General features: G+C 40.7%; 1 protein-coding gene across 1 annotated transcript in view; it reads right to left on the bottom strand.

The window, feature by feature from the left end:
- The window catches only part of tmem218 (transmembrane protein 218), a 31,098-nt gene extending 12,506 nt beyond the window's left edge, over nt 1-18,592 (bottom strand). Inside the window, exons 1-2 of the mRNA XM_034178883.1 lie at nt 18,240-18,592; nt 11,286-11,388 (exon numbers count right to left, since the gene is read on the bottom strand). Coding sequence (XP_034034774.1) covers nt 11,286-11,388; nt 18,240-18,349 — 213 coding nt within the window. The 5' untranslated portion in view covers nt 18,350-18,592. The remainder of the gene's footprint in view (nt 1-11,285; nt 11,389-18,239) is intronic.
- Nucleotides 18,593-25,794: the final 7,202 nt, after the last annotated feature.

Raw genomic sequence — 25,794 nt, 5'->3', positions numbered from 1 at the left:
CAGGGACAAGTAAGACTTTGGGTAGCTTAAACCACACCGCCTGGTGTAAGAATGTGGTCCATAGTACTCCCACATTCAAACCTGTCGGGAGGAGTGACGTATGGTGGTGGTGTGGGGATAACAGAATCTTTGACAGACTGCCACGAAATGTGTCAGGTTATTGTGCATTAATATCATTATTGTTACCAGTTGAAGCCATACCCATGACCCCTGAAGACGTTACGACATATGCAGCCTCTCTTATTCCTGAAGATTGGCAGAAAGGCGTAGCCAGACATAGAGTGAAAAGAGATTGGAAAGGAGTGGGAAATCCAACATATATTGACGCAATAGGAGTCCCCAGGGGAGTGCCTGACGAGTATAAACTGGTTAATCAAATAGCAGCTGGATTCGAATCTTCCATCTGTTGGTGGTGCTCAATTAATAAAAACGTGGACAGAATAAACTACATCCACTACAATGTACAGAAATTAGGAAATTGGACTGAGGAAGGATTTAAGGCTGTCCATTCACAGTTAGAAGCCACGTCCCTTATGGCCTTCCAGAATCGCATTGCTCTGGATATGTTGTTGGCAGAGAAAGGAGGTGTTTGTGCCATGTTCGGAGAACAATGCTGCACATTCATTCCCAACAACACAGCTGCAGACGGCAGTCTCACTCAAGCCATTGACGGGCTGAGGACGTTGAACAGGAAGATGAAAGAGCACAGTGGAGTAAACACCGAAGGCTGGGATTGGTGGCTGGAAGGGATGGGAAAATGGAGGTCTTTGATTTCTTCACTATTAGTGTCTATAGCAGTATTTGCTGCAATTCTAACATTGTGTGGATGTTGTTGTATTCCATGTCTCCGAGGCCTTGTAAATAGAATGATAACCACAGCAATAAGTCCAGGACCAGGAGGGGGTCCAGCATCATATCCACTTCTGGGGACAGATGACGACAAGGAGGACGATGGCTCTCCTGACCTGTACCCAGACCAATGGAAGTATGATGACCCAGACACCGATGATGGTGACAATGATGACATCACCTCTGGGGTGTAAGCCTAGAGAAAACATACCATGATGAACCTCTTAGTGAAAATCTCAAAAAGAAGTGCTAAGCTGAGTGATGCCTACTGTATGTTTTAACAGGCGATAAACAGGAGGGGAATGTTAGAGATTTTGTATACATGTTATCACTGTTAAACGTTTGTACATTTGCCTTCTTTCTCATGAGAACGGTGTTGTGCTGTTTTGCACTTCACCCTGAGAACGTACGTGTTATTCAACCTTTTTTAGCTTTGTCTTCTTTCTCATGAGAACGGTGTTGTGCTGTTTTGCACTTCACCCTGAGAACGTACGTGTTATTCAACCTTTTTTAGCTTTGTCTTCTTTCTCATGAGAACGGAGATGTGCTGTTTGCACCTGTCTTAATGCAATCCTGAGAATTCAATTTTGTTTTGACGTTTGTGATGTGGTGTTTAGTGTGAAGGAGTGTGGAAGACAGGACACTTCAGGCAGATGCAGAACAGCTGATACCTGCAACAGACGAACGAGATGTGCTGACCTGAAGTGTTCTTCCTTACAGCTGCACTTATTGACGTATGCGTTTATGTTATGGGAAGAAACTTGTCTTGCGTCATTACCCCCACCCTTAGGACAAGTTTCTTGTTTATGTGATGAGGGCGTCTCTTAATAAAAAGAGCGGAAAAGCAGGCCAGACTTTAGTGTAGCCTTGGTGTACAGCCTGGCCGCACTCCGCGCGTAATATTTGATTTTCTGTCTCACTGGTGTTTCTTGACTCTGTTTGTCTTGTTAAAGGTTTTAAAAATGTTTGGAGGAGAAAATACCCAACAGTAGTGTCACTGTAAGGACGGCCCACGGCGCCTGATGGCGATCTGCGCTTCGAGACGGCAGCGTCTCACCGTTTCAAGTTGAAAACTTCCACATTTCAGGCTCTGTTGATCCAGGAAGTCGTCAGAGAACAGAGAACTTTCAGAAGAAGTTGGCATGAGGAGTTTATTCGGACATTCCATTGTTAACTGACATTTTGTAATGAAAGACCGTGCGGGCAGAGTCGCATGTCAGGCCGGACCCGACCGCGGGGGGTCGCGACAGGAAAAACACCTCCGTTGGAAACCTTAACGGGCAAGTTGGAACATGCCCAAGCTGTTAAACAATTTCTCAGTTACTCACTTGTTGAAAGCCATCAAAAGCCACCTGAATTTTACAAATGGTTTTCAACACGGAGGTGTTTTTCCTGTCGCGGCGCACACAGATTTGCCGAGTCGTCATGGAAACGACTCGGTAAATTTGCGCACACATCTTTCATTAAAAAATGTCAAACAGTGGAATGTTCGCATAAAGTCCTCATGCCGGCCTCTTCTGAATCTTCTCTGTTCTCTCACGACGTCCTGGGTGAATTAAGCCTTAAATTAGGATGTTTTCAGGTCGAAACAGGCCGTCGACGGTGCCTGGAAGCGCTGCACGACGTCCTGCTCTGTGGGAAGTCCTTACACCGACAGAAACACCCCATAATCTCTCATCAGCCGTTAAACTTTTCACCGAAAACCAGCTTAATTTCTCGAACAGTGTCCACTCGGATATTCCTCACAGGTCCAGAAAAAATGTTGATAAAGCAACGCACGCCGTCTCGAGCAGCGTGTGAAACAAAGGAATTCAGCCGAGAGGGCGGGACCACATCTCACTCAAGGCCTGCCCACAGGGAAATGACGTCACCGACGTGTGAAAAAACTCACGCATGCGCACGAGGGTTCAAGCATGATTGGTGTAATCGCACGTCATTCAAATCCATATAGTTAAAAAAAAAATAATAAAAGGGTCGGTTTATTATCTAATAGACCTCGTATATGATGCATTCAAAAAACAACAGCAAAAGCTCAATTATTTCTCCTTGAAGATGTTGATCCAGAAATATTTCCTTCATGCACATCTTCACATGATGTGTTATAACACTGTCAACTCACTGAAATCCACAAAGAGGAGGCAGCATGCTGGCTTAATAGTTTCCATTGTTCTATCAACATTCTATCGATTATTCTGGCGAGTAATCGGAAAAAAAGTACTTTTGCATTTCACAACATTAACAGGTCCCAGGTTTGCTTCCTTTCTGTGTTGGATGATAATCATTTAAACATCAAATCCCAATTTTCTCCCTTTCATGATGTTGGACTAGAATTATTTTCCTTCACCCTCATATGGTGTGCTACCACAATGTGAAGTTTCACTGAACTCTACTATATGGTTTCAGAGAAACTGCACTTCCAAGATTTGTGGGGCAGACAGATTCCTATATTTACCCCCTTCAACTGTTGTTTGAAAAGGGGCAGAGAGTATAAAAGTACAGTAAAGAAAACTACAAAAACATATATGAATTAGACCTACGTACATAATTTTTTGTAAACACTGTAACTGCCTCGCGAGCTTCTTTGTGGATACTGAGCTCCAGGCTGCAATAGATATTCAATCACAGTTTGCTGAAGACGACCTGCAGTACCCGTGTTTGGACATGCCACACCAACACTGCGTGTCTGGTCACATTTTAGCAGGCTTCTGTTTGTGACAAGCTGGTGAAAGCTGTGAACACTAGACAGAGAGAAAAAGAGTGCATATTTGGTAACAAGAACACTTAGATTCAATTTGAGATTATCCTGAAATGACAAATTGCTGAAGACGCTGCATTTGGCAGCCCTGATGTTTTGACAATTTCATTTCTTGGGAGACTGACAGAAAATGTCAAAGCCAACTAAATTAGATACAGCATTGACAGTTTTAAACACTAGAAACATCAGAGAGAGAAAAAAAATTGCATTCTCTAATGGTAAAACTCAAAAATTCTAGATAAATTTTCAGCACACATACACTGTCTTTTCAAATATTTTCTTTTGGCTGCTGCCATTAAGGGGGGGATGCGTGTCAAAGTCAGTGCACCTTTAACACATAATCACAAGCTCTGACATACAGATTACCATTTACTGATATTAAGATGAGATCTCCACACGGAAGGAATTACATGTGCACCATTACGATTTAAAAGAAAGTGTGAGAAATGTTTGTTTCACTCTTCTGATAATGCTAAAATGCTCTTAAGACTGAACTCTTTTACACCACTTGCTTTCTGTGGACATGGTGATTGAGCTCCATAACTGCCATGGCTCATGCTCATTGCGTTGTTACATTGGGGAGCATTTCAGCTGCATCATTGCTCAAGCTTTCCTAGGGATGAGGACTGATCAGATTTTATTGATTATCGATTCCGCTTATCAATCTTATTCTTTCGTTAATTCCCTTATCAATACCTCCTTTGAATTTTCTGTGTACTAAAAGTAGGCTTTACAGTTTAGATGTCAACAACATTTTATTGAGTCTTAAAGTAAATAAATATGAAATTGGTCACTGGATCCTAGATCTCTGGGACAGGTTCAGTCGGCAAGACTTTATTTAGGACATTGTTTTGGTGATTAGGGATGTCCTCATGTACTGTAATAAATATTCCAGAGAAAGGCAAGAGCTCAGAATTTAGATGAACAGGCCTGAAAGTTGGAAGTATTTTAGACATAGGATCAACAGGTTAGGTGAACTGGAAACTTTCTAATTGTCCCAGTCTCCCTTGTAAAAGAGATCTGGATCTCAATGGGACTAAACTGGTTAAATAAAGATTAAATTAAAGTGGGAGGGGGAAGTGTTGACTTAATACTTGCAAGACACTGGACTCATTGAGAGGACTTAGTACTGCTATAACAGACTGATGCAGAAGGTGGCAGCAATGCAACAATAAGGATGCCCGGCTGCCAATGCCACAGAGGAAGTGAGGCTGCTCTTGATTTATGTCACAGTGATGCGTTTTGAGGACAGAATGCATTTCCGCATTCACAAAATGCCTCAGGAAACCACAAAAATGCATAAAAGTACTAAATTTACTCATATTTATTGTCAGTCTGGGTAAATAGTCAAGACTCAGACCCACTGATTGTGCAGCTAATCTCATTTCCTCAGCGAAGCGTGCGTGAGACAAAAACATACGTGTTTTCATCATGGCGAGTGGTCGGAGCCATCTCCAACCACCGGCTAGCAACAACCAATAAGGGAATCGTTAAGCAAAAAGGCTATTGATGTTGGTAGATCAAATCATTTCTTATCGATTCTTAACAGGAACTGGTTTTCGATACCCATCCATAATCTTTCCACATATCTTTAGACATCAATTGTCTCCCCATACTCGACCATCTTTCTGTGAAGCAACTTTTTTTGGAAGAGACTTTACAGTGTGCAGTTAGCTTGTGTGTGTTTCTGTTTTTAAATGGAGCATGCTGCCCAACTGACAAAATCTCCCTGTAAGTACATGTCTTGTTGAACATTGGGATAATAGCTAAACTTAAAAATATAAATACATATAGAATCACCATTTGGACCATCAGCTTTTCCTTTGTTAGACTGTCATATTCCAGATCCTGTAGGTCCTCTGTGCAAGTTCAGAGGAGGAGCGCTCAGAAAAATTAAAACCTGAAGTTGACTCCCCCCCCAATCGCTGAAATGGTTTTAATTAGAGCTGCAGCTATTGATTATTTTAGTAATCAAGTATTCTATCGATTATTCTGGCGAGTAATCGGATAAAAAGTACTTTTGCATTTCACAACATTAACAGTCCAGGGCTGTCCCTAAACAATGACAGTGTCGCTGCACCACATGATGCATATTGTCAAATTTAGTGTGTCCCTTTCTGTTTTCCTGGGTAATTATTTATTTTTCACATGTTTTGGATCTTTCCCAGTGTCAGGAGCTTAGCCAAAGTCAGGCCAAAGTTTTGACATTTTGCTGAAATGGCCATGGGATGTGGCTTTCTGTTTATCGTTTCCCCAACTTGTAAAATTTAACCATTTTTAAGTTGTTTTTTTTTTAAGGTTGGTGGACTGGGTCCCTGCGTGATTTTTTTTATCCCTCTTTCTCTGCAATTCAGCAGATGCATTTCAGCTGGAGGTTGAACATGCAAGCCTCACAGTCACTGTTTTTTTTATTATTATTATGTTATTTAAGTTACAGTGTCTGTGAAGCGTTGTTTGTCGCCCAAAAAGCGAAACACTCAGTGCGAGTCTGAGCAAAACACAGAATAAAGAGTGGACTTCTTTCAGAGACTGTTTGACAGTGTGTCCAAGGATAGAGCTGTGACTCGCCCAGTGTGAGGGGACTGCTGACCCCCTCACACAGGCAGAGACAGCAGACGGCCACTGCACGAATAGTTACTCCCTGCGGAGAGCAGCCATCGGACGAAACTGTGTGGTTTTTTTTTTTTTAAAACAAACACACTGCTTCGCATTAAATGCGCAGTAATCTATTTCAGATGATCAGCATGGACCATCTTTCTCCAAAAAGGCCTTACTTTACTCTGTGTGTCGCTTTGGAAAACGGTAGCTTTTGTGCTAAATTGAATAGCACATGCTCTAAATCGAATTATTCGAGTTACTAGATGATCATTTCAGCCCTAGTTTTAAAAAATTTTCACGCCAGACAGAGACACGAGGAAAAAGAGTTATGTATTTATTGTTGTTGTACAATGCCAAAAAGACTGCCTACAGATCATTTTTCTGTTTGTTTCATCTGGTGCAGCTCACATCAAGTGTGAAAAATAGGCAGCAGCTAAATTCCCTTTAAAACACACGTCTGGGATGCTTCCCTGGTGCAGGCAGTGCACAAGGTGTAATTTGTTAGCAGCTGCTGAAATAAAAATCAATGCAGCTGCCATGCACACAATGTACCTGGTGTGTTTCAGGCATTACCCTTGAGTATGAGATTATTTAACAGATAACAAGACTCAAGATGCGCAGTGTCTGAATTTACATACAGATAATCTGGATGGAAAGATGCACTTTAATGAAAACTGCCTTTAGTGCAACAGCAAGTCTCACAATGGCACTGTTCAGAGAACTCTGAAGTCGAAAAAGTTTATAGATTTTATCAAAGCTTCTCTGGTGGAGCTTGTCTAATAATGTGTTAATAGAAACTGAAAAAAAAATGCCTTGAAGCCACAGAGCAGCAGCCCGCTGCAAACTAAAGACAGAGCTCCCATGGACTGGCGTGGTGTGTGTGTGTGTGTGTGTGTGTGTGTGCACCCCAGCAGAGAGGCAGATGATGTATGATGTCTCTTATGGCTGCATTTATTATACCTCATTTTTTAATTTGCCAATTACACAGCAAGCGTGAACCCAAAGTGTGGCCCATGTTATATTCATGTTCCACGAGGCACAAGGGTGTCTGATATAAATCACCCCACCAGCAGACGAGGTCTGACCTAATTGGCATTTTGATATTTAGTAGATTTACGTTGGTATTCGGCCTATACTGACACATAATCATTTCGGTGCATTACTGTATGATATGTGCACAGAGAGGCATCAAGTTCCCCACTGAATCAGTTTATCACCTTCACATCCAGCACTTAACTTACGTTATGTTCATGTTCAGTGAGAAGGGAACATGATAAAGATGAATACAAAGCTGCATGATTCATCACATGGTGCATTCCTTGCATTGCAAATATAATCGCAATATCAGCCGAGTGATTATACTGTACAATTGTGAAAGAAGAAGCAATTAAAATAAATAATCATCTTCATGCACTGCACTGTGCCTTGCTGTGGTCTGCGTGCACAAGTCAAATCAAGTCTGGGAGCATGCGCTGGTGCTCTGTTTCACTGCATCAACACGAGTCCTGGATAGCAACCACCTATGCAGACAACTGATTTATTCCCACATCTTTAAAATAACCATCTATGTATCACAGCCAGGTGAAATGTGGGCATCTACTTGGTCTTCTCCTGCTATTGGTGTGGTCAACACTCAGGGACCTGTGTGCTGGATCATGCACAGATAAACGGGCCACATGGCCCAAATGTCGTAGCTGACACTCCCTCACAATGGAAGTGATCCTCCTCATCTTGGTCTCTCCAAATAACCGCTAATTTGATATAAAGTCATTCCGGCAGTACCCAAGGATCCTCCAAAGGGACCTTGTACCAAAGACATGCAGTCTTCACCTTGCGTCACTGGTTAGCATCCAAGTCTCACAACCATACAGCAAGACAAGTAGCACCATGACCCAAAAGACTTGGACCTCGTTTGCCTGTAAAGATATCAGCATCACCAAACACCTGTCCAGTGACATCATGACTCCATACTCTCTTCCCACGTGCCTCAGATACACTTGTGATGGCTGAGTCTTGGAAATTGTTTAAAGCCTGAATCTTAGTCTTGACAATCACAAACGCAGACATTCTGATTTCTCGCTCAGCTTCTCAAGTGCTGCAATCACAGTATCCACTGATTTTGCAAATATCATAGCACTGCACATGAAGTCAAGGACAGCAAACCTTTCCTCGCCAGCAAAAGCACCCAAGTCACTGGTTTCACAACCCTACCAAACACCCAGTCCATTCCAGATTGCAACTGAATGTTGAGAAACATTGTTCTTAAACTGTTGGACTATTTTTCATGCAGTTGTTCACAAAGTGGTGATCCTCGCCCCATCGTAGCTTGTGAACAGCTGAGCCTTTTGGGGATGCTCCTTTTATACCCAATCATGACACAATTAGTGTCCTTAGTTTCCAAATGCTTATTGAGTGTTGTTAGAAGGAAAGGTGATGTAACACAGTGGTAAACATACCACTGTCCCAGCTTTTTTGAAACGTGTTGCAGGCATCCATTTCAAAATGAGCAAATATTTGCACAAAAACAATAAACTTTATCAGTTGAACATTAAATATCTTGTCTTTGTGGTGTATTCAATTGAATATAAGTTGAAGAGGATTTGCAAATCATTGTATTCTGTTTTTAATTTACATTTTACACAACATCCCAACTTCACTGGAATTGGGGTTGTACCCCTGACGAATGCCAATTTTCATGGAGAAAAATTCAGTCTCTCACACTCATAGTATCTGTGTATAGGCTGGCTACGATGCCCAGTAGCTTCTTGGAGATTCCACAAATTCTCAGGATGTCCCAGAATGCAGTTCAAACTACACAATCAAACGCTTTGCAAAAATCAACACAGGCTACAAAGAAGCACTCCTGACATTCACACTTGAATTCTGAGAGTACCAGTAGGGCTAGCATGCGGTCAACAGCAGATGCATTAAATAGTAGATTTATTAAACTCACACGTTTTGCTGCATAGAATTTTTTCAACATTCTGTAACAAAAAGAAAGGAGAATCTCACTAATGTCAAAACAAACCAAAATGATCCAGAAAGAAGGTTTCATGTGGCAGGGGTGAAAAACATGATGCTGTGAACGGGGTGACAAACAAACATTTCCATGAAGAAGCACTAAACACCAGTACAGGTGAGGCTCTGCAATTTCTGATCACTTTTGTTTGTATAAATGATTATGCAGGCTAAACTTGTCAATATCACCATTTAGGTTTTACAATCTTGCGCAAAGAAGTCTGTTAAATTGGATGTACTCATATCTAAAGCTAAATTAAAAATATATTAATGACATTGTTCTTTAAGTCACATTTACATAATTTTATTGACTCTTCAATTCATCAATCCCCCCAACATACTCGTATACATGCACTCACATGCAAAAAGGTGGACAAAGTAGGCAAAAAAGTGCTATTTGTGTCATGATCTTTTTTTAGGAGGTGAGTAAGCAGGGGGGAGGGGGGGGCATTATTTTTTTTTCCTTTTATTGGTATTATGACATGTCATTGTTATGAGTTCACATGTAATATCTGTAAGCCCTGCCGTCGATTTCTAATGGTAATCTATACAGGCCTTGTACAGAAAGCAGAAAAAAAAAAAAAAAAAAAAAAAAAAAAAAAAAATCACATTTTCCTCCATCACACTGTTTCTGCTCTTTACACAAAGGCTATAAAATGTGAGCTGGCTGAGCACCGCTCTGCTTTTGCGCTGGGTGGCAGCCTGCTTGGCAGATACGGCTTACTGGCACGACCTGGAGGCAACATGGGGGAGTGTTTGTTCTGTGTTGCTGCTGGACTAAGATAAAGCAGAACAGGCTTTTATGATGAGCACACACACGCACACACACACACACACACACACACACGCGCGCACACACACACACATGCTGCGTTTCGATGCAGTACTGGATACTGGTTTATAATCGCTGTCACGGTTTTATTTGGGACAGGCTGTTGGGAGAGCAACTACTGTACTTCAGGGCCTTTTCCACATGCAGGAACAAAAGTATTCCGTCAAAGTAAGTAAATCCACAACAGTTACGCATGAGCTAAACGCTGTTTTTCATGAGTTTTGGGGAGTCATGCAAACACACACACACACACACACACACGCGCACACACACACACACACACACACACACACACACGCGCACACACACACACACACACACACACACGCGCACACACACACACACGCGCACACACACACACACACGCGCACACACACACACACGCGCACACACACACGCGCACACACGCGCACACACTGTCCTGAGATTAAGACAATGTTTGTTCTACTGTATCGACTGACAAATACAGCTGTGTGCAAAAATGAGTGATATCCCTTGGAAAATCAGTACACATTTTTATATCACAAATAAAAAAGAAAATCCAACTTTATGATCAACAATCTCAAAGAGAGAATAAGGCTTTCTGGCATGAAATAAACTTAAAACTGTGCTATACAACAAGCTTATGTTTTTTGTAAGTTGTGTTTTGCAAAGCGTTTGACTGGGCTGCTCTCTGCTCTCCTAAATGATATTCACAGAATTAGAAGTGTCTGTGTGCCCACTGCCTGACTTCTATAAAGCCAGCTGTTGTAAAACTGAACATTTATCTGTGCTATTAAAAGGCTGTGAGAATTTTTACAATCCATCAGTTTGTGTTTTATACATTTTTAAAATCTTCATTACATTTTTTGAGCACCACATGTACTGTACATACAATATGAATTTGTCCAGGGTCATTCAAAATTTTCCATACAACTGTATGAAATAACTTAGTAAATAAATTTGTATGTACAATATGTACACCTGCACTCTCCAGCTGGTTCTTCCCAATTACCACATTTACTGTATGCATTGCACATTTTTAAAACGTAATGAAGAAATGTGAAATAAAACATTTTAGGTGTTCATAACAGCTAACTGCTATAGTGCTAAACTGATATGCTGGTGTGTGGGTTCAGAAATTCTAAAACAGTTATTAAATTAGTCAATAAACATAAAAAAATTCTAATTTCTAATTTTTCATAAGTGAATTATTATTGCTGTGTATTTGTAAGATCAGTGTGTAGAGCTCACCTTCAACTCTTTGAAAGTGGTTGGGGTTTCTGGGCTACGTGGGAAATACACCAATGCCAGAGTGATAAGGAGAGCGAGTAGGAACACTGGGATTACCCCTAGCCTGGAGAGAAAAACAGTGTACACAGACTCAAATATAGACTGCATTTATAGAGCACTTTCTGCTCAAAGCTCTTCACAGTAATACTTCACATTCACCCTCACACACTGATGTCATGCAAGATGCTCAACTCCACACAAGGAGCAATTTGTGGATTAAGGACTTTGTCCAAGGTCTGACTGTTATTTGATACGATTTGAACAGATGCACCTCTGGTAACAACCCCACCGCTTTAACTACTTGACGATCTGTGAGATAGTAGGTGGTGTTACATAGAGAGAGGAAAAAAAAAAAAAAAAAAACACCTTTCTTTTTGTTTTGATACACTTTTCTCTGAGCATGGGCTTGTGCACAAGTGAGGACTCCAGCAACTAGAAAAAGGCTAACAGGATGCCTGTGTTTCACCTGGTTGCAGCAGATAGGTTACTTTTGGTATGTCACAACTCACGAGGACCGACTGTCTGGCCGGTTGGTTACCATGTAGGACCCTAGGCAGTTCTGCAGTGTGTTGAATGTGGTGACACTCAGCACCAGCGTAACATAAATATTGGAAGTTCCTGAGTCCTGAAAAGTTGATGTTTTGAAAGGATTTTGCCAAAAACAGGGCTACAAAATAGGTGGGAAATGGCAGGAAAAAAAAACTTGTGGCTCTTGCTTATGCACCCACACTGCAAAATGCCCATGTAGTACTAACGAAGACAAATAGTAGGCTGTTAAAGACTGTAAGTCTCTACTGACATTTGAAGTTGACAGCTGTCAGTTGACAATTACCAATTCATTGCAACTGTCGGGTGGGAAAACGACACATTGGCAACAAGCAAATGTTGCCCTGCATGTACGTAAATATTAATGAGTATCTCAAATGGAAAGAGGAGCAAAACTTGAATGGCCATGCAAAACACAGGGTATACAGACTGAGATCTGTCCGTTTGTAGTTGTTTTTTTAAATAGAGTCTATAGTCTGTGTACCAGTATTATATACCGTGTGTACCCATACATACATTTATGATATGGCAGAGGTCTCAAACTCATTCCAGAAAGGGTCGAGAGGGTGCAGGTTTTCTTTGCAAACACCCACTCCACCAGGTAATTTTCACTGATTAACATCACTTTAACTGATTCCATCTGCTCAAAGTGATGTTAATCAGTGAAATCACCTAGTGAAGTGGGTGTTTGCAAAGAAAACCTGCATCCTCTCTGCCCTTTCTGGAAGGAGACTGAGACCTCTGTTACAACCCTAATTCCAATGAAGTTTGGATGTTGTGTAAAATGTAAATAAAAACGGAATACAATGATTTGCAAATCCTCTTCATCCTATATTCAATTGAATACGCCACAAAGACAAGATATTTAATGTTCAAACTGATAAATTTTATTGTTTTTGTGCAAATATTTGCTCATTTTGAAAAGGATGCCTGCAACATGTTTCAAAAAAGCTGGGACAGTGGTATGTTTACCACTGTGTTACATCACCTTTCCTTCTAATAAAACTCAATAAGCATTTGGGAACTGAGGACACTAATTGTTGAAGCTTTGTAGGTGGAATTCTTTCCCATTCTTGCTTGATGTATGACTTCAGTTGTTCAACAGTGCGGGGTCTCTGCTGTCATATTTGGCGCTTCATAGTGCGGCACACATATTCACTGGGTGACAGGTCTGGACTGCAGCCAGGCCAGTCTCGTACCCGCACACTTTTACTACGAAGCCACGCTGTTGTAACACGTGCAGAATGTGGCTTGGCATTGTCTTGCTGAAATAAGCAGGGACGTCCCTGGAAAAGACGTTGCTTGGATGGCAGCATGTGCTGCTCCAAAACCTGGATGTACCTTTCAGCACTGATGGTGCCATCACAGATGTGTAAGGTGCCCATGCCATGGGCACTAACACACCCCCATCCCATCACAGATGCTGGCTTTTGAACTTTGCGCTGGTCATAATCTGGATGGTCTTTTTCCTCTTTTGTCCAGAGGACACGACGTCCATGATTTCCAAAAACAATTTGAAATGTGGACTCATCAGACCACAGCACACTTTTCCACTTTGCATCTGTCCATTTCAAACCAGCTCAGGCCCAGAGAAGGCGGTGGCGTTTCTGGATGTTTTTGATGTTTGGCTTTCGCTTTGCATGGCAGAGTTTTAACTTGCAGTTGTAGATGTAGCGACGTATTGTGTTAACTGACGATGGTTTTCTGAAGTGTTCCTGAGCCCACACGGTAAGATCCTTTACACAATGATGTCAGTTTTTAATGCAGTGCCACCTGAGGGATAGAAGGTCACGGGCAATAAATTTGGTTTTCGGCCTTGCCGCTTACATATGAAGTTCTCCAGATTCTCTGAATTTTCTGATTATATTATGGACTGTGGATTATTGAATCCCTAAATTCCTTGCAATTGAACGTTAAGAAACATTGTTCTTAAACTGTTAGACTATTTTTTCATGCAGTTGTTCACAAAGTGGTGATCCTTGCCCCATATTTGCTTGTGAATGGCTGAGACTTTTGGGGCTGCTCCTTTTATACCCAATCATGAGTGTCCTCAGTTCCCCAACACTTCTTGAGTGTTGTTAGAAGGAAAAGTGATGTAACACAGTGGTAAACATACCACTGTCCCAGCTTTTTTGAAATGTGTTGCAGGCATTCATTTCAAAATGAGCAAATATTTGCACAAAAACAAACTTTATCAGTTTGAACATTAAACATCTTGTCTTTGTGGTGTATTCAACTGAATATAGGTTCAAGAGGATTTGCAAATCATTGTATTCTGTTTTTAATTTACATTTTACACAATGTCCCAACTTCATTGGAATTGGGTTTATATGTGGCTATGATGTGAGCTCTGATTGGCTCATTTCTGGTCTGATATTTTCCCATCAGACCGTTGCCATGACAATCGGTCTGGATCGCGTTTCAGATTTGCGACTTTGTTTACAAGTTTCACAACGTGAAATAAAACAAAGCAAAAACCCTACAAAGAAAATGTTGGAATTAACAGCAAACAAGCTTGAAGTGGATGTGCAAAATGAAATGAAGACCAACAAGATGAAAACACAGATCCGAACAGTCAAGAACAGATTGAAAACCTCATTACAAACCAGAAAGCTAAAAACATGATTAGAAAAACCATGTCGGACATGAACAAACTCCATAAATATCTAAACAGCACTGAGAAAAAAAAAAAAAAAAAAAAAAAAGACTGAAAGCTTCCCAGCTAACAACCTTGACTATCTGTTAAGCAAGTTCTTCATGGAGGTGAAGAAAGCGAACAGGTTTGACTACAAGCCCAACACTGTCAGCAGCTTTCATGTTTGGGCAATACTGAAAGTTTGTATATATATATATATATATATATATATATATATATATATATAAATAAAATAGCCATTAAACAAACAAATTATTACCCTCACTTGCTCGGTCTGTACGGGAATATCAGACCTTGGTGTTTTCTGTAGACCCCGCTATGCTCGGTCCGTACTGTCTACACCTCAATCTGATATTTTCCCATACAGACCTCGCGCTCAGTTAATAATCCTTCAATATACACACACATATACAACCCCTGGCAATAATTATGGAATCACCGGCCTCGGAGGATGTTCATTCAGTTGTTTAATTTTGTAGAAAAAAAGCAGATCACAGACATGACACAAAACTAAAGTCATTTCAAATGGCAACTTTCTGGCTTTAAGAAACACTATAAGAAATCAAGAAAAAAAGATTGTGGCAGTCAGTAACGGTTACTTTCTTAGACCAAGCAGAGGAAAAAAATATGGACTCACTCAATTCTGAGGAATAAATTATGGAATCATCCTGCAAATTTTCATCCCCAAAACTAACACCTGCATCAAATCACATCTGCTTGTTAGTCTGCATCTAAAAAGGAGTGATCACACCTTGGAGAGCTGTTGCACCAAGTGGACTGACATGAATCATGGCTCCAACACAACAGATGTCAATTGAAACAAGGGAGAGGATTATCAAACTCTTAAAAGAGGGTAAATCATCACGCAATGTTGCAAAAGATGTTGGTTGTTCACAGTCAGCTGTGTCTAAACTCTGGACCAAATACAAACAACATGGGAAGGTTGTTAAAGGCAAACATACTGGTAGACCAAGGAAGACATCAAAGCGTCAAGACAGAAAACTTAAAGCAATATGTCTCAAAAATCGAAAATGCACAACAAAACAAATAAGGAATGAATGGGAGGAAACTGGAGTCAACGTCTGTGACAGAACTGTAAGAAACCGCCTAAAGGAAATGGGATTTACATACAGAAAAGCTAAACGAAAGCCATCATTAACACCTAAATAAAAAAAAACAAGGTTACAATGGGCTAAGGAAAAGCAATCGTGGACTGTGGATGACTGGATGAAAGTCATATTCAGTGATGAATCTCGAATCTGCATTGGGCAAGGTGATGATGTTGGAACTTTTATTTGGTGCCGTTCCAATGAGATTTATAAAGATGACTGCCTGAAGAGAACATGTAAATTTCCACAGTCACTGATGATATGGGGCTGCATGTCAGGTAAAGGCACTGGGGAGATGGCTGTCATTACATCATCAATAAATGCACAAGTTTACGTTGATATTTTGGACACTTTTCTGATGTTTGGGGATGATGAAATCATTTTTCAAGATGATAATGCATCTTGCCATAAAGCAAAAACTGTGAAAACATTCCTTGCAAAAAGACACATAGGGTCAATGTCATGACATAGGGTCAACGTCAACGAGCAGATGTGATTTGATGCAGGTGTTAGTTTTGGGGATGGAAATTTACAGGGTGATTCCATAATTTATTCCTCAGAATTGAGTGAGTCCATATTTTTTTCCTCTGCTTGGTCTAAAAAATTAACCGTTACTGACTGCCACAATCTTTTTTTCTTGATTTCTTATAGTGTTTCTTAAAGCCAGAAAGTTGCCATTTGAAATGACTTTAGTTTTGTGTCATGTCTGTGATCTGCTTTTTTTCTACAAAATTAAACAACAGAATGAACATCATCCGAGGCCGGTGATTCCATAATTTTTGCCAGGGGTTGTACATACATACTCAACAAAAATATAAACGCAACACTTTTGGTTTTGCTCCCATTTTGTATGAGATGAACTCAAAGATCTAAAACTTTTTCCACATACACAATATCACCATTTCCCTCAAATATTGTTCACAAACCAGTCTAAATCTGTGATAGTGAGCACTTCTCCTTTGCTGAGATAATCCATCCCACCTCATATCAAGATGCTGATTAGACACCATGATTAGTGCACAGGTGTGCCTTAGACTGTCCACAATAAAAGGCCACTCTGAAAAGTGCAGTTTTGTTTCATGGGGGGGGATACCAGTCAGTATCTGGTGTGACCACCATTTGCCTCATGCAGTGCAACACATCTCCTTTGCATCATCCGTGAAGAGAACACCTCTCCAACGTGCCAAACGCCAGCGAATGTGAGCATTTGCCCACTCAAGTCGGTTACGATGATGAACTGGAGTCAGGTCGAGACCCCGATGAGGACGACGAGCATGCAGATGAGCTTCCCTGAGACGGTTTCTGACAGTTTGTGCAGAAATTCTTTGGTTATGCAAATCAATTGTTTCAGCAGCTGTCCGAGTGGCTGGTCTCAGATGATCTTGGAGGTGAACATGCTGGATGTGGAGGTCCTGGGCTGGTGTGGTTACACATGGTCTGCGCTTGTGAGACTGGTTGGATGTACTGCCAAATTCTCTGAAACGCCTTTGGAGACGGCTTATGGTAGAGAAATGAACATTCAATACACGAGCAACAGCTCTGGTTGACATTCCTGCTGTCAGCATGCCAATTGCACGCTCCCTCAAATCTTGCGACATCTGTGGCATTGTGCTGTGTGATAAAACTGCACCTTTCAGAGTGGCCTTTTATTGTGGGCAGTCTAACGCACACCTGTGCACTAATCATGGTGTCTAATCAGCATCTTGATATGGCACACCTGTGAGGTGGGATGGATTATCTCAGCAAAGGAGAAGTGCTCACTATCACAGATTTAGACTGGTTTGTGAACAATATTTGAGGGAAATGGTGATATTGTGTATGTGGAAAAAGTTTTAGATCTTTGAGTTCATCTCATACAAAATGGGAGCAAAACCAAAAGTGTTGCGTTTATATTTTTGTTGAGTATAAAATGGTAGCCAGTGCACTTTACTTCACGCTGTGACATTATAGTCATCAGATCTGTATATAAACATCAAACCATACAGACTTTACATTATCAAATATTTCGCTGGGTATATTTGGATATTTCAGATAAAAGCAAAAATAACATTTAGTCTTCTCAGCATGTCCTTCGCTATTTTGCGATTCCATTGGAAAAGTGTGTAAGACGTATGGCGGATCACAAATTCAATGTGCGATGCCTTGTTTGCACTCATGTTCTGGACAAATCTGCTGTTTTGTTTGCTCTCTTTAAGAGCAAGACATAAATGGATCATGCACTCGAGGTGTCTTTGTTTATTAAAGTGGGTAACAGTGAACTTTGTCCAGAATATTTGACATGGTCACTGGGCATGCGTGTTGATAATGCTGATTTGACTTTTTTTTTTTTTTTTGTCTATCTCGGCTTTCAATGCTTACCAGTCCAGTAAGTATCAGTGAAATTGTGGAGAGCTGGACATGTCTAAAAAAGTAACCGTTACTGACTGCCACAATTTTTTTCCTGATTTCTTAGTGTTTCTTAAAGCCAGAAAGTTGCCATTTAAAATGACTTTTGTGTCATGTCTGTGATCCTACAAAATTAAACAACTGAATGAACATCCTCCGAGGCCGGTGATTCCATAATTTTTGCCAGGGGTTGTACTTAAGATGTGAAGTGTAACTCACTGTGTGGGTCCAGCTGCTCTCAGCAGCATCATTCCAAACACCGCAGCCAAAATCCACACCACTCCGATGATGAAAACTCCCGTTCCGACGCCCAACACGGTAGCTGACATTCTTATCAAGCAGCGATTTTCTCCACAGCCCAGAGCTCATGAAAAAAAACTAATTGTCAGGAAGTCGCTAAGTGGGTAAGCTAGCTCGTTAGCTGTCATTGTAGCAACAGCTGCCACGCTAACGTCTGCGTTCTTAACGATACAAGCATTTAAAGAAAATGCAATTTATTTAATAAAAAATGAAGCAAAACGAGTCAGGGATGTTGTTAAGCTGTTACACAACATCCCGGTGTAACCAATGAGGCGTTCACCGCGGCTTATGCTTCCTAGTAACAGCAAACGGCAATTTGATTGGTTACACGATGTCACTGGGAGCCAATTAAATGAAATATTACTGAATGACCAAAAACTCGGCTGACCGTTCAACACTTGAGCAAGAAATTAAATTCCCTAAATCATAATGCTGTTGCTTACAGTCCGTAATTAGTTGGACAGTGACACTGTTTTATATTTTTACCTCTGTATATCACCACAACGAAGCTGAAATCAGTCGAGATTGATGTGTAATCACGTTTAGCCAGTATTTTTTTAACAGGCAATTCTCAAATATACTGACTGTACAAGGAAACACGTGAGGGAAGCCACCAAGAGTTACTGCCTCTGAAGGAGCTTTCTGTGGCTGTGATTGGAGAACCTGTGCAGTGCAACTTTTATTTGTTGCATCACTGGTTATACAGATTAAACTTAAAACATGACATTTTTGTGAAATCCCATGAAAAAAAGCTGAAAGTAAACTAAAAGCACATCTTCATAGTTTGATTACAACTCCAGTATGGTGCTGGAGGTGGTGTAAAAAGGTAAAATTACAAAGAAAAGAGGGGGAAAAAGGGAGACAGCTTGTCACGGCCAGATACTATGGACCAGACTGACAGAATAAATGCTTATGTTACATCAGACATCTCAACTTTGGTCTCATTTTTTAGTTTAATTTGAAGTTTCATAGTAAATTGACATTATTTTATTATCAACATACAGTAGCTCACTGAAATTTTGGAAAACAAAACCTGCAACCTATATTCCTAAAACCTTTCAATGTCTTAAGATAAGTTAAAATAAACTTTATTGATCCCACAGTAGGGAAAATCACTTGTTGCAACAGCAAGCGCCATACAGTAGTAAAGAAAAAGAAAAATGTTTACATTAAACAAAGGCGACTAAATTATATTGCAATGTTTCCTGGTGGGTGCATAAATACGGATGTGAACAGAATATCTGAAAATGGAATATATTGGGTATAAGTATGTATCGTATCGATATGGTAAAATTATTGCACAGGATAAATTAAACAGTTGTGCATGTAGTGAAGCGTAAAAGGTGACAGCAGACATAGTTGATAGTGCAAAATCATCAGCAGGTGATTATGGTGCTAGAAACATTTTGAGAACATTTTGTCTTATTACTTGTAAAGAAATGTACTTTTGTGTATGTGTGTTTGCATAGTTAAAGACATTAAAACAGAAATATCTGTTATTAATGAGTTTCTTATTATCTGGAGGAGGGCAGATATTATTCAGTCACTTCAGTTTGTTTGTTTGTTTGTTTGTGGACAGAACAGGTATGTCCTCCTCTCTACTCTGCCATTCTGTGTGTAACACTTTGCATTCCTTTAGTCTTTAAGGTCTGTTTGAAAGTTTTGCTTATGTTGTGGATGTAAAACATTTCTTCTTTTGAAATGGATGCTACTTATATAGATGAAAAATAATTCAGGCCTTTTACAACTTGCAACATTTGGTTTGAGAATCCTTTGGGGCCTGTCTCGTTGAAGCATGTAATTATTAATGCAGACCGACAGGGGGCTGGCCAGATCCATGTTTGGGAGATGTGTGTGTGTGTGTGTGTGTGTGTGTGTGTGTGTGTGTGTGTGTGTGTGTGTGTGTGTGTGTGTGTGTGTGTGTGTGTGTGTGTGTGTGTGTGTGTGTGTGTGTGTGTGTGTGTGTGTGTGTGTGTGTGTGTGTTTTCTAATTAAAGAGTCTGCCTGCTTACTGGAAGAAGACATGTTGCCTTTAAATGTCACACATGCAGTCCACACGCCCTGTACGACACCTTTTCAGCACTTGAGTACTGAAATAAGTGTGCTGAATGTTAAAACCAATGTAAGCACAGACAATAAGAAATATCAAGAGGGTAAAAGCAGTATACATAAAAGGTGAGGCTTATTTTACAAAAAGAAAAGGAAAGCTAACCAGGTTTTGTCTGATTACTTAGATTTATGCAATTCTCAGACTTGGAAACAGGCTCAGCAGCAATTACCAGTTATCCAGTGTTACAACGTTTAAAATAAAGAGCCCTGTGTTGCCCCGGTCAGTTGCAGGCTACATGTCCAGAACTGTCACAATGTAAGTGATCGGCGTGGGTGGACATTGCTGTTGCTGGGTTTGGTAGACCTCTTCAGCCCCATCGCCCTCCTCATCATAAGTGGCCAACTTGACATATGGTTGGAGAGTGGGAGATCACTGGGTAGGGCATGTGGAAAGCACCGCCTTGGCCTGTGCAGCTTCTTGGAGATCCTCGCTGATGGGGATGGATGTGGCAGGGCCATCCTGCTTTGCTGTGAATTCCTGTAGGAAGCTCTGGAAGTGCAGGTTCTCTTGTGCGGCAAAGTTTTAGATATGATTGGTTTATGTGAAACCTGACTTAAACCTACTGCTGTCCTCCCCTTAAGTGAAGCCTGCCCACCGGCATACACATGTAGTCATGTCCCTTGTGATACAAAGTAACGTGGGGGTGTGACTCTAATTTATAAATCTGGGTTTAGCCTATAAACCCATCCTTCTGGGGGAAGAGCAGGGTATTTGGCCTTCAGGAGCTGATAAGGCTGCCATGTTGATGTTAGGCAGAGAGATACAGAATTCCATTTACTGCACTTCTGACTGTCCAGAGTCCAAATTTATAAAGAATATTCTCCGGTCCTCAGCAGCACATTCCTTTGCAATGGAGCGATTTGCTCTGAGATGGTATCCATTTTGCGTTTGAGTTCAAGAGTTCATGCATTCTGAGATTACACAGTATTGCCCAACTCATTAATCATGATGGACAGATAAGGGGATGAGATTCTGGAAGCAGCCATCTTGCTAATATTGCTGTGGGTCAGGGCAGCGCACAAACCAATCAGCACCAAACCTCCCACCATAAAAGCGAATAGAAATAAATCCTCAATGTCTTCCACAGAGAGTGGAGCCAGCATGTCACACTCCATTCTCTCAGGCGTCGAGAGCATAGCCCGCTGGGTAGATTCCATCAGGGCATGCAAGGTCCCCCAGCCCTTATTTACTTGTAAAAAAAAATGGTGGTTAATCCAAATCTTAATTTGAAGAATTCACAGTCTGGTGAAGCTGGGACTTTGAAGGTCAGAGCAAAGATAGAGAACAGAAAGGAGGAGAGGAGAGGGGAGGAATGCGACTGTCCTTGCCGGAGTCCCAAGCTGTTGTATGAACTGTCGGGGGTCTAAAATAGAATTCGTTTGAACATCTGAGTCTCCGCTCTGCCCAGGATACTATGTATAGCCAAGGTCAGAAGAATAAAAATCAGTCATGTTATTTTGTCACTGTATATAGGCCCCTGGTCCTATATTATGAATGAATTTGATGAGTTTATCTCTAATTTCACAACCCGTACAGATAACATTCTGATTGTTGGTGACTTCAACATTCATATAGGATTTCAGCAATGCATTCAGGGTTTGACACACATTAGTGGAAATACCTTGGATTTGGTCCTTGTTCGTGGTATCGTTGTCTCAAATATTGGCATCATGCCTCTTGCATCAGTGGTCCCAGATCACTCATTTATTAAGTTTGCAATCTCATTACCGTGTTTACTGGAACAAGAACCTTATTTATCATTGTGGCAACACATCAACTCTTCAATTATAATTGAACTTGGAGCCAGACTGCCTGATATCTTAGTGTCACTTTCGGAACATGACCATTCAGTAGAGTCTTGTGGACAGCTTAAAAGCAGCGCTCAAAACTACACTCAACATGATTGTTCCACCTATATAAAAAACCATGCTCCCCCCAAACACAATCACCTTGGTTCAAAGATTACCTACATAGCCTCAAGCATTAAGCTAGATGTCTAGAATGAAAATGATATAGTTCAAAACTAGAAGTATTCCATCTCACATGACGCAATGCAATTCTAGACTATAAGCATGCACTACTGGCTACTCTGATTTGATCAACAAAAACGCGCATAATTCAAAGTTCCTGTTCAATATGGTGGCAACACTTATTCATGGACAACCACCTGTAAGCTGCTCTCCTTTTACAACCCCAAATTTTCTTGATTACTTCAAGAAGAAAACAGATGACATTAGGTTAAATACTGTATATCCCAGCATGCCTTAATCCAGCCACGACACCCTGTTATCAAGATGAGTGCCATCACTTACCTAGATTTACCAAATTTGATAGTATCTCACTGGTTGTGCTGATGAAACTTGTAACGTTGGCTAAAAGCACAACCTGCTTGTTCGACCCTATACCAACACAACCGTTTAGGACTTGTGGCCTACTCTTGGGTCTATTGTACTGGAAATTATTAATCTATCACGAACCTCTGGATCTGTTCCTAAATGTTTCAAATCTGCAGTGATTAAACCATTACTTAAGAAATCTAATGTTGATCCTAGTGTATTGAGAAATTATAGGCCAATATGAAATCTATCATTTTGTTCTAAAGTTCTGGAAAAAGTGGTTTCACAGCAGCTTGGGGACCAACTTTGCTGAGAATAATCTCTTTGAGCCACATATCACTCCACAGAGACAGCTTTCAGTTAAGTGGTACATGATATTCTGATTGCAATGGATTCAGACACCACTACAGCTCTGGTGCTGTTACATCTTAGTGCTACGTTTGATATGGTGGATCATCATATTCTACTCCATATGCTGGAGAATCATTTTGGGATTACTGGGAATGTCCTTGCATGGTTGACATCATACCTAACCAGTCATTGTCATTGTGTCTTGTACAACAACACCACCTCTAACCTTGGTGACATGAAATATGGGATTCCACAGGGGTCCATCTTAGGCCCCCTGCTTTTCTCCCTGTATATAGCACCCCTTATATAGCACCCACGCAGGTAATCATTGAACCAAGGTGATTGTGATTTGGGGGAGCGCGGTTTTAACTCAGGTGGCGCAATCATGTCTTGTGTAGTTTTGAGCACTGAGTTTAAACTATCCACAAGTCTACTGACTGGGTATTTGTCAAATGTAAAATTGTCAAATGTGTAAATTCATTTTATTAGGAACAGAACAGCTCTCTGCCTAAATTTCATCTAAATTCGGGGTCTGTTCGTGAAGCTTAGGGCTGTTGACTGCCGATCACCTTCGTATTTTCTCAGCTTTTCTGTTGATTGAATGCTGATGAATTATACCTTAGGTATAGTTTTTCCGGCCGACTGACTCTGCTGTTTTTCTCTTTCTCTGAGGTGCGGAAAACGTTTCATAGGATTGCAGGATTGATGGCTACAGACTGCAGGACTGATCTCAAGATGGTATGCCTGAAGTTGATGTAGCACACTACAGTCTTCCTATCCTGATGCAACTTCACATTATAGAGAGAAACTGGCAGGGGTGGGTTTTGAACCGGGAACCTTCCGCACTGAAACCAAGTGCCCTAACCACTGTTGTTCATAAACGTTCTAATACATTGTATTACAACGCTTATGCAATGTTGTTATTCTTGTATCCAACATTTATCCAATCAATGGAAGGAACTGTTTGCTCTTTGCTGGGATTTTACTGGAAAATATTGAGTCTGTTTCACTCCAATATTACTCACATGTTGAAAGAACAACATGAACATTGGGTACATTTGGTCATCATCAGCATTGTAGCAGCATTGCTGGGAGTCAACAGAATGACATTGTGGCAATTTTAAACCTCAACCAAAATACAATTTTGCATTTACATTGCGCAATTGCTGGCTTTCCACAGTGTGACATAAGTGCAAGCAACATGAGCTTTTGCAGAGGGCTTTATTACGTCCGTCAAGGACGTAATAAAATCATTGGCATTTATTTATTTGTTTGTCTGTCTGTCAGTCTGTTAGGAGCATTACGTCAAAACTACCAAACGGATTTTGATGAAATTTTCACCACAGATAAATATTTGGCTATAGAAGAACCCATTAAATTTTGGAGGTGATCCGGATCCCGATTCTGGATCAAGATTCGCTTTATATAGGCTTTGAAGGATTACTGTTAGCAGGATTCATTTTATATTATATATAATATATAACTTTATACTATATATATATATATAAAATAGCCATTAAACAAACAATTACCCTCGCTTGCTCGGTCTGTATGGGAATATTAGACCTTGGTGTTTTCTACAGACCGCGCTATGCTCTGTCCGTACTGTCAACACCTCAATCTGATATTTTCCCATACAGATCTATATGTGTGTGTGTGTATATATATGTATATATATATATATACACACGAGTATATCCACTCTGAGCAAATATAAGTGTACAGAAACATTTCTGCTGCTTTGAAGGTCCCAATGAGCACAGTGGCCTCCATCATCCATAAATGGAAGAAGTTCAGATCCACCAGGATGCTGCCAAGTGTCATATTTGGAGGAAGCCAAATGCATGCACCATCTCTACAGTGAAGCATGGTGGTGGTAGCATCATGCTGCGGGGATGTTTTTCAGGAGTAGGAACTGAAAAGAATTAGGCGATGGTTCATCTTTCAGCAGGACAATGTCCCTAAGCGTATAGTCAAGATATCAAAGGAGTGGCTTCAGGGCAACTCTGTGAATGTCCTTGAGTGGTCCAGCCAGAGCCTAGACCTGAATCCGACTGAACATCTCTGGAGAGATCTGAAAATGGCATTACACCAACACTCCCCATCCAACCTGATGGAGCTTGAGAGGTGCTGCAAAGAAGAATGGTCAAAACTGCTCAAAGATAGTTGCATCAAGCTTGTGGCATCATATTCAAAAAGGCTTGAGGTTGTAATTGATGCCAAAGGTGTATCAACAAAGTTTTTTAATTTGAATTAAAAAAAATCATGTTTTCCTTATGGGGTTCTGTGAGTAGCATTTTGATGGCAAAAAAATATTTACTCCACACGCTGTAACATACTAAAACATGGAAAAAGTGAAGCGCTGTGAGCACTCTATCTATCTATCTGATTGCATCTTTGTGAAAGACAAAGCACATATACACTCAACAAAAATATAAACGCAACACTTTTGGTTTTGCTCCCATTTTGTATGAGATGAACTCAAAGATCTAAAACTTTTTCCACATACACAATATCATCATTTCCCTCAAATATTGTTCACAAACCAGTCTAAATCTGTGATAGTGAGCACTTCTCCTTTGCTGAGACAATCCATCCCACCTCACAGGTGTGCCATATCAAGATGCTGATTAGACACCATGATTAGTGCACAGGTGTGCCTTAGACTGCCCACAAT

This window comes from Thalassophryne amazonica, chromosome 9 (assembly GCF_902500255.1).
Source record: "Thalassophryne amazonica chromosome 9, fThaAma1.1, whole genome shotgun sequence".
Lineage (NCBI taxonomy): Eukaryota > Metazoa > Chordata > Actinopteri > Batrachoidiformes > Batrachoididae > Thalassophryne > Thalassophryne amazonica.
The sequence above is the reverse complement of the archived record's forward strand: the minus strand, read 5'-3'. Positions and strand labels throughout refer to the sequence as shown.